This window comes from Lactuca serriola, chromosome 5 (assembly GCF_051521515.1).
Source record: "Lactuca serriola cultivar US96UC23 chromosome 5, Lser_US96UC23_V15, whole genome shotgun sequence".
Classification (NCBI taxonomy): Eukaryota; Viridiplantae; Streptophyta; class Magnoliopsida; order Asterales; family Asteraceae; genus Lactuca; species Lactuca serriola.
In genome coordinates this window covers 328,188,091-328,198,324 of record NC_136412.1, presented here as the reverse complement: position 1 = coordinate 328,198,324, position 10,234 = coordinate 328,188,091, and the positions used below count along the sequence as shown (strand labels likewise).

The window sequence follows — 10,234 nt, the reverse complement described above, 5'->3', positions numbered from 1 at the left end:
TTGTGGGGATTACTTCAAGAAAAAAGTACAAACTTAAAGGATTATTCATGTAATTTACTCAATTTTTAACAATCACAAATATATCTCAAATACGTCATCTATTTCATAAATATTTATTTTCGGTACTTAGGCATCGGGTATTTGGTCATCGTACGAGTATCTCTCATTAATTCTTGTCCTCCGGAAATTACCGGTAATTATCATATATAGGTTATTTTTCGCTTTTCTAGTAGTGCCACTTTAACCTTAGGATTGTATGACAATAAAATAATTTAATATAAAACTAAGGAAATATCAAAGCTATATTACTTTAATAATCACTATAAGAATAATAGGAATTAGTGGCGACGCTTTTAGCAACGACGAACACCTTTAGGGGCTGCATGTTACTTTCGCGTTATGTGTCGCCGCTAAAGGTGGACGTCGCTGCGAAAAGTGTTGCCGCTAATGCCTATCGATCCCAATCCGCGTCAAAATATGAGGTGAAACCATATCCGTTGATTTTGTCTCTAATCCAAGGACTGTAAATTGATAATGTACATACCAATAGCGTCGACACCAATAGTGGCGACGGGTCGCCGCTAATACTCGAAAATTTTGACTGCCGAAGTTTCTCCCCAAAGGTGTCGCCGATGATACTCTAAAATTTTGACCATCAAAATTCCCCCTCCATCCCCCCCCCCCTCTCCCCCCCAAATGTGTCGCCGCTAATACTCTATCTGTCGCCGCTAATTCTTTTCGCAGATATAACCCTCTTCAGCTCATTCTTCCAACTTCTGTGAACTCTTTTCTCTTCACCACTCCGACTCTTTCTTTTCTGTTTTTCTTATTCTTTATCTTCTCCCTATGTGACATACTCGTTTGTGGTGTCAGACTGTTTCAGTCTTTTGCCGGAATTGCTGAAGATCTGCCGGAAAAATGGCCCTATTGTTTGAATATTGTCACCAGTCCACCACCACTCTTTTCCACCGGATTACACACCACCACATGTTCTATATACGTTTATTTTAATTTTTGTATTATAGAATGTATATTTTGTATATGTATGTGTGTGTGTGTGTGTGTGTATATATATATATATATATATATATGTGTGTGTGTGTATTAGTATATGTATCATGTATGTATATGTGTTTTTGTATGTGTATTATTTGTGTATTTATGTATGTGTTTTTGGTTACATGTTTTTATTAGGTTTTTGTATTTCTATAGCTATTTTTTATAATTTTATAACATTTGTTATGTATATGGAATTAATGTTTTCAAAAACTAAAAAAGAAAAAACTATAATTAACGGCGACACTTACGGATAGTATTCACAGCAACAACTAATGGTAATTATACTTGTAGTCAATCTATATTTCAAGTTTTTAACGTTCAAAAAAATTGTATATATTTCGTATTTTAAATGTATATATTTCGTATTCAAAAAGGCTTAGCGGCACAGGTAGTTGCCCGTTTGCCATCTCACTCATTGTACGATGATTAAAAACAAATTAGAGACGTTTTATTAATTTCAGCATGCTAGAGTTTACAAGTATAAACTAACCAAATAAAAATATTTTACATCTAAACCTAAAAAGGAATACAAAAAAAAAAAAAAAAAAAAAATACAAAAAAAAAAAATAAAAAATAAAAAAACGAAGGAAATTGTGTGGCTGCAACCAATTCACTCCATTTGCGACAAGAAATTAAGTTCATGCAAGCAAGTGAGGATCATGAAGTCATCCACCCACGCATTAACCTCTCTATAAATATCACTTTTAGTCGACAATATCCTTAAAACGAACACGTGTTTGCCGTTTTTAGAAAAACAAAAGTAGTCCAGAAAGACCCATATAGAGTAAAAAATGTCATCGGTGCCTGTGAAGGGTACAACAAGAGGCGGCGAAGGTGGTAGAAACAGGTGGTGTCCAACTCCGGAGCAGGTGATGTTGTTAGAAAGAATGTACAGAGGCGGTCTGAAAACTCCATCGGCAACTCAGATACAGCAAATCACAGAAAGACTATCAATTTACGGCAAAATTCAAGGCAAAAATGTCTTCTACTGGTTTCAAAATCACAAAGCTCGTGACCGACAAAAGCTTCGAAAGAAACTCATGACGTTGTACCAACAGCATCGCCTTTACCCTTCTCATGATCAACCCTCTCTTCCTTTTCATCAGGTAATTTTTCAACTCCTTTTATTATAAGAATTTTCCTAGACATGGTTATCTTTTAGCAAAAATAAATTGAAGGAAGGAATATCACTGCATAAAATGAAACGACCAAACAACTTTCTATTCCTTTTACATAGATAATGATACTATATATGCATGTTTGTAATATGGGTGTAGGTTGGTGGAGTTGAAGATGAATCAAGCTGTATAACGTTAGTCAACAATTGGACGAGGGATCTCCCATCTACTCAAACCGGCAACCTCATGTGCGATTGCCCACTGGCCATGATGATGATAGATCGGTATGGTACGACTCCATGTTGCACAAGAGTACCACCCAAAACTCTACAACTCTTCCCGGTCACCACCACCACGACTCCTGATGTCAAAGAAGATGACCAGTTCAGCAATCCCTAGTCCAATTTTGACTTTGTTATCTTTGTTTTAAGTATTAATTAAAGACTATGGTAGACTGAAAGATTAAAAGTAGTTAGGGTATCGATGCTAGGGTTAGGTTTAATTAGGGCTAGGGTTTAAGAATAAGTTGTGGGTTTCTATTATGTCGCCAGTCCGTTGCATGGCAGGGCATGCTTAGTGGTAATATCAATAAAGAACGATGAATATCTAAAATACCTAATAAGCTAACATTCAGTATGTTATTCTTGATGAAAATTGAAGTATCTTTTTCACAATCTTGGAGTATGCATGCGCATGCACTCAGATTGGCAAACCTTCTATCTTTTGCTTTTGGTAGGTTTCGTATTTTGTTGTGTGTGTTTATTGTCGGACACACTAAACAAAACAGTCACCACGCATACAGAACCATATTAAGGTTAGCCGGTGGCAAAGTTTAGATGATTATTATAGTACTATATGATTTACATAGACACAGCTGTTAAAAAAACAAATTGATTTGCAAAGATAAGTCTTCAAAAGCCCGCGCAATAATTCATCTGTTTTTAAAACGTTTTCATGTCTTCGTATCAAGATTTTCATATTTTCTTCAATTTATCACTTTTCACCTCTTCAATATTTTCCACAAATTCTTTCAAATCTACAAGAAAATTCAAAAAAATTGACTACTGCAAGAACACTCACAAAAATACATATGTATATATCATTTAACATTCACATGTTATTATATCATGTAAGATTCACATGTGATTGTATCATGTAAGATTCAAATGTGAAACTCACAAGAAAAAAAATGAAGAACACTTGTAGAAAATGCATGTATGCATATAGACGTAATTCATATGTGATTCATTTGTGATTTACATGTGAATAACATATATATCATATTTGATTAATTTATGATTTACATGGTGAATCACATGTAATTCAAATGTGGATTACATGTAATTCATATGTGATATACTTGTGATCTACATGTGAAACACATGCGATTTACATGTGATTTACATCTGAATCATATGTAATTCAAATGCTTAAAAGTTGTTATAGGAATTGGCAGTTCTAGTGTTAGGAAAGAAAATAGATTTTACCATCAAGGATAAGTAGGAGTTGAACTTTAATCTAATATTTTTGAAATTTTGAGTCAAGTGAAGTGTAGTGATGTTTTTGGTATTTAGGTTAGTAGAACAAGCAATTGTATCATCCTAGACTACAATGATTTTGCTCATGATTACAACATCTAATTTTTCAGGTATTCGCTTTTGACCCTTGAGTTAAGATTGGTTTGCAAGATTGGTCCCCAATGGCATTTTTGTAATTGTAGATGCATCATGAGTACACTGGGCATACACCTAGGTATGTTGGGTGTACCTGACCCCGTGCTAGTACGTTGAGCGTTCACTGGTACGTAGGGCGTACACTATTTGTAACAACGCAAATTTTCAAACAAATTTTTCATTTTTAAAATATAATTATTTCCATTCAAAACAAGGCATAAATAGTTTAAGTATTCTGTCAAATACAAATATTCAAAATCCCAAGATCATAAAAGCATTCTTCAGTGTGTATCGATCACGCCGACGCCTTCCCACAGTCCTCGCTAGTACCTGAAACGCATACATAACAACTGTAAGCATAAATGCTTAATGAGTTCCCCAATATACAACTTACGCACATACGCCTTTCCAGGCCCTGACCTTCCGGTCATCAACACCACACCTTCCGGCCCATAACATATTCGCCTTCCGGCCCATAACATATTGCCTTCCGGCCCACATAACATACATAGCACGTATAACAAATATCTTACCACATATAGCATACATATCACATATCGTATCTGACCTTCCGGTCACACAGTCAAACCCTTCCGGGTACAGTATAGTGAGAAGACTCACCTCGTGAATGCTGAAAGCTAGCAAATCCTGAAATCACTCGTGCACAATCCGACGAGCTACAACCTCCCTATAACATCACATATCTCATTAACACATATATCTTCTAAGTGTGACTATCCCTAAGAAGTCAGACTTAGGTCAACTCTGGTCAACGGTCAACGGTCAACTCGACCGGACTCGGCGAGTACCATGGCGACTCGGCGAGTCTAGACGTCCTCCAACTCTCTAGGATTCCCTATCTACTCGTCGAGTATCCTCCTTGACCCGACGAGTTACTCCTGGAAGAATCGCGGGGCCACCCCGACTCAACTCGCCGAGTCTGAAGAACAACTCGACGAGTCCCAGTAAATCTTCAAGCTACTCGCCGAGTCTGCTCATCGAACTCGGCGAGTCCATGCCATGCAACCGCTCAAACTGCATCCTAAGGTCAGAACTGCTTCGACCATTCCTAGGTCTGGCCTTCCTAGAATGATCTACCACGTGAAGTCCTCATTTCAGTGCTCATGATACACCATGTGATTCATAATTTACATTTTGACCTAAGGCATAAGGATTCCAATCCAAAACCTTCATCAATTCCCGAAATGCATAGACATGGGACATTCTGGACCTCCAAGGGTCTCAATACAGGTTTACACTCGTTTAGGGAACTAGGGTCACAGTCAATCTAATCACACAAGGGTTCCATAAACCCTAAATCCATAAATACATCAATATAGCAGAGCATACACGAATTCTTACCTGGATGATGTATTCTCTGTGTCCCCAATCCTCCGAATGTGACCACCTTGCTGCTCCTTTAGCCAATCTATTCTCTTCCTTGCACAATCACTCTTCTATAATCAATAATGGCCTATGATCCTTGCTCCAGATGCACCCAATCGATTTAGGGTTCTTCTCAGAAGGCTAAAATGAATAATGACGGCCAATAAGTCTCCTTTATACGTCCCAAACCTGAACGGTTAGGGTTTTCGCTAAACAGCGTCGACTCGCCGAGTCCATATCTGGACTCGTCGAGTCCAGTCGCGATCCCGCGACCAAGTCTGCGATCCTACTCGGCGAGTCTAGGCTCCAACTCGCCGAGTCCCCCCTTAATTCACCCCAAAACATATTTTAATAATACCTGAGATTTCGGGCTGTTACAACTCTCCCCCACTAGGATTAGACTTCGCCCTCGAAGTCTCACTCTGCAAATAGTTCCGGATGCTGTTCCCGCATCTCACGTTCCGGCTCCCAAGTCATTTCCGATCCCTTACGGTGTTGCCACTGAACCAACACCAGAGGTACCTCCTTGTTCCTCAGAACCTTGATCTTCCGATCCCTGATGGCCACTGGTCTCTCAGCATAATTCAGGCTCGCATCCACCTGGATATCCTCCAATGGAACCACTGCCGACTCATCGGCTATGCATTTCCTCAATTGCGACACATGAAACGTGTCGTGGATCTGTCCCAACTCCGCTGGCAACTCCAACCGATAGACTACCCGACCTATCCTTGCAATCACACGAAATGGCCCAATATACCGGGGCCCCAACTTGCCCCTCTTCCTGAATCGAATCACCCCTTTCCAAGGAGAGACCTTCAGGAGAACGAAGTTGCCGACTTGAAACTCAAGCTCGGATCGGCGCCTGTCTGCATAACTCTTCTGTCGGCTCTGGGCGGTCAATAACCTCTGTCTAACTTGTTGAATCTGCTCTGTCGTCTGAAGCACGATCTCTGTGCTACCCATCACTCTCTGTCCCACCTCTCCCCAGCAAATGGGGGTCCGACACCTCCTACCATACAACAGCTCAAAAGGTGGCATACCAATGCTCGAATGATGGCTGTTGTTGTAGGAAAACTCTGCTAAGGGTAAATACGCATCCCAACTACCCCCGAAGTCTAATACACATGCTCGAAGCATGTCCTCCAGCGTCTGAATCGTCCGCTCGCTCTGACCATCTGTCTGGGGATGGTATGCGGTACTAAAATGCAATTTAGTACCCAGCTCCTCATGAAATTTCTTCCAGAACCTGGAAGTGAAACGCACATCACGGTCTGAAACAATCGAAATCGGTACCCCATGCCGAGATACCACCTCTCTCACATATATCTCCGCCAACTTCTCCGCTGAAGAACTCTCACTGATGGCAAGGAAGTGTGCACTCTTCGTCAACCTATCCACAATCACCCAAATTGCATCAACTCCCCTAGCAGTCCTCGGCAATTTGGTGATGAAATCCATAGTGATCTGTTCCCACTTCCACTCGGGGATCTCCAATGGCTGTAACTTGCCATGCGGTCTCTGGTGCTCGGCCTTAACCCTACGACAGGTCAAGCACCTCTCAACGAACCATGCGACGTCCCTCTTCATACAGGGCCACCAATACTCTTTCCTCAAATCCAAATACATCTTCGTAGCACCGGGATGGATCGAGAATTTCGATCTGTGAGCCTCTTCCATCAAAGTAATACGTGTACCGCCCACGAACGGTACCCAAATCCGGCCCTGAAAAGTCATAAGCCCTCGACCATCCTGAACGAACTCTGAAATTAACCCCACAACCCGCTCTTTCTTCTGCATTTCTGGTCGCACCGCTTCGGCCTGTGCCCCACGAATAGCATCCAATACAGGAGTCATCACAGTCAGTCTCAAGCATACATCTCGCAATGGAGTGCTCTCCGCCTTGCGGCTCAACGCGTCGGCTACCACATTAGCCTTACCTGGGTGTTACAGGATCTCACAATCATAATCCTTGACCACATCCAGCCACCTCCTCTGACGCATATTTAGGTTGGGCTGATCCATCAAATACTTCAAGCTCTTATGGTCCGTATAGATCGTACATCGAACCCCATACAGGTAGTGACGCCAAATCTTGAGAGCGAACACTACTGCTCCCAACTCTAAATCATGCGTGGGGTATCTCGCCTCATGAGGCTTCAGTTGCCTCGACGCATACGCTATCACATGACCCCTCTGCATCAACACTGCACCCAGTCCCGAAATCGATGCGTCACAATATACTACAAAATCTTCCATCCCTTCCGGGAGAGCTAATACCGGGGCTTCGCACAACCTTTGGCGAAGTGTCTCAAAGGAGGTCTGCTGCTCGGGCCCCCATGAGAATGCAACACCCTTCCGGGTCAATCTGGTGAGTGGCACTGCTATCTTGGAGAAATCCTTGATGAATCTCCGATAATACCCTGCCAACCCAAGGAAGCTCCTGATCTCAGAAGGTGACTTCGGCACCTCCCAACTCATCACCGCCTCAACCTTGGCCGGATCGACCAATATCCCTTTATGATTGACAACATGTCCTAGAAATTGGACCTCCCGCAGCCAGAAGTCACATTTGGAGAACTTTGCATAAAGCTTCTCCGACCTCAATACCTCGAGGACCTCCCTCAAATGCTCCTCATGCTGCTCTCTAGATCTAGAATACACCAGAATGTCGTCGATAAATACAATCACTGACCGATCCAACATCGGTCTACATACTCTATTCATGAGATCCATGAACACAGCAGGGGCATTGGTGAGCCCGAAAGGCATCACCACAAACTCATAATGCCCATATCGCATCCTAAACGCTGTCTTCTGGACATCCCCATCCCGTACTCTCACCTGATGGTACCCTGACCTCAGATCGATCTTGGAAAACCAAGACGCTCCCTGCAACTGATCGAATAAATCATCGATCCTCGGTAAAGGGTAACGGTTCTTGACCGTCAACTTGTTCAACTCCCGGTAATCCATACACATCCGGTGTGAACCATCCTTCTTCTTGACGAACAGAATAGGTGCTCCCCACGGCGAGCTGCTCGGCCGAATGAATCCCTTCCCCAGCAACTCCTGGAGCTGCGAGGATAACTCTTGCATCTCTGGAGGTGCAAGACGATAAGGCACCTTAGCAATAGGCGCTGCCCCCGGAACCAGGTCAATACCAAACTCTACTTGCCTCACAGGAGGTACTCCCGGCAACTCCTCGGGGAAAACATCTGAAAACTCGCGCACCACAGGAACCTCCTCAACTGATTTCGGTCTCTCGGAAACCTCCCGCGTATCCATCACATACGCCACAAAACCCTTACAGCCCTTCTGTAGACACTGCCTCGCCCTAGCGGCCGAACAAAAAGCTGATCCCGAACGGGTACCCTCGCCGTACACCGAAAGAACTCCCCCACTATGGTCTCGTATAGTCACCAACTGACGCTCACAGTCAATGACAGCGTCGAATCGGCTCAACCAGTCCATGCCCACGATGACACAGACGTCACCCATCGCAATAGGAATCAGGTCAATCGAAAACCCAACCCCGAAAATCTCTAGCACACATCCCCGAAGAACCTCCGTGGCATAAATCGATTTCTCGTCAGCTATAGAAACTCTCAAAGGTCGACTCAAAGACTCACGATTTATGCTGATATGCTGACTAAAGGCTAAAGATACAAAGGACCTACTCGCACCCGAGTCAAATAACACTAAGGCAGGCACAGAGTTCACAAGGAAAGTACCTACGCATATAATAACATAAGCATAACATCTCGACATCAAAAATAAATACATGAATTACAACATACCTGCCACAACATCGGGCGCAGCGCGGACCTCCTTCGCAGTCAGCTGAAAGGCTCTCCCACGAGCCCTCGGGGCCTCGACCTTCACCGGTCGGGTCTCAGTAGTCCTGGCAGTAGGTGCAGATCCTTGACGAAGCTGAGGGCACTCGGCCTTCCGATGGCCGGTCTGGTTGCAATGAAAGCAAACCGTAAATCCCTTGGGACACTCCCTAGCAATGTGCCCCTCCTTGCCACACTTGTAGCAAGCACCGGCTCGGCACGCCCCATCGTGACCCTTGTCGTACTTTCCGCAAGTGCGGATCTTCGAACCTCCCATCCTCGAATCGGCGGACTTGATCCGCTTGGCTACCGGCTGAGACTGAGCCGGCCGCCGGTCTGCCTGCTGAGACTCGGCCTCCTCCTTGGCCTGAGTCTCTAACTCGATCTCACGCTTCCTGGAATTCGCCTGAAGCTCAGTAAAAGTATGGTAAGTGGAGTTTGACACAAACTCCTGGATCTCCCTCCTCAGAACACCCAAGTACCGGCTCATCCGAGCCTGCTCTGTGGCCACCAGCTCGGGGCAAAACATCGCCCTCTCATGAAACTTCCGTGTGATCGCCGCCACCGAGTCAGTACCCTGCTTGAGGGTTAAGAACTCCTGAACCAATCGTTCCCGCTCCACCGGGGGAACGTACTCATCCCTGAACATGGCAGTGAACCCCTCCCATGTCACTGCTGTAGTTTCTGCCAAAGTGAAGTTCGCCGTCACGAACTTCCACCAGTCCTTCGCTCCCAGACGGAGCTGGTTCAAAGCGAACCGTACCCTCAGGTGCTCCGGGCATGAACAAGTGTAGAAGCACCCCTCTATATCTGCGATCCACCTCATCGCAGCAATCGGATCCTGCGTCCCATCGAACTCTGGTGGCTTCGTGTTGCTGAACTCTCGGAACAGCAACGAGTCACCCCCCTGTGGCCTAGCAGCGGCCACAGCTGCGGTAGCTGCAGCGGTTGCAGCCTCAGTCAATGCGGCGTACCGCTCATCGAACGTCTCCATCAGGGTGGTCTTAATAGACCCAAACATCTCCGGGATCTCAGCCCGGATCACCGCCGCTACTTCCTCGTGAATCATCTGACGAATCTCCTCGTCACTCACACCGCTCGAACTCGCTCCATGGCGTGGTCTAACCATGATGTCTCTGAAATACAACATAAACTATCAGAG

At 44.3% G+C, this 10,234-nt stretch overlaps 1 protein-coding gene across 1 annotated transcript; it reads left to right on the top strand.

The window, feature by feature from the left end:
* The first annotated feature begins 1,797 nt into the window (after nt 1-1,797).
* On the top strand, nt 1,798-2,771 carry LOC145051973 (WUSCHEL-related homeobox 1-like). The gene is made up of 2 exons (XM_078999798.1): nt 1,798-2,165; nt 2,337-2,771. The coding sequence occupies exons 1-2, from the start codon at nt 1,851-1,853 to the stop codon at nt 2,574-2,576; spliced, it is 555 nt and encodes a 184-aa protein (XP_078855924.1). The 5' UTR covers nt 1,798-1,850; the 3' UTR covers nt 2,577-2,771.
* The last annotated feature ends 7,463 nt before the right edge of the window (nt 2,772-10,234 follow it).

What these genes read in the sequence shown, in the direction of transcription:
- LOC145051973 (XM_078999798.1), top strand. Translation starts at nt 1,851, where the DNA reads ATGTCATCGGTGCCTGTGAAGGGTACAACAAGAGGCGGCGAAGGTGGT. An exon ending in CCTCTCTTCCTTTTCATCAG is followed by an intron (nt 2,166 to 2,336) that starts GTAATTTTTCAA and finishes ATATGGGTGTAG; the next exon opens with GTTGGTGGAGTTGAAGATGA.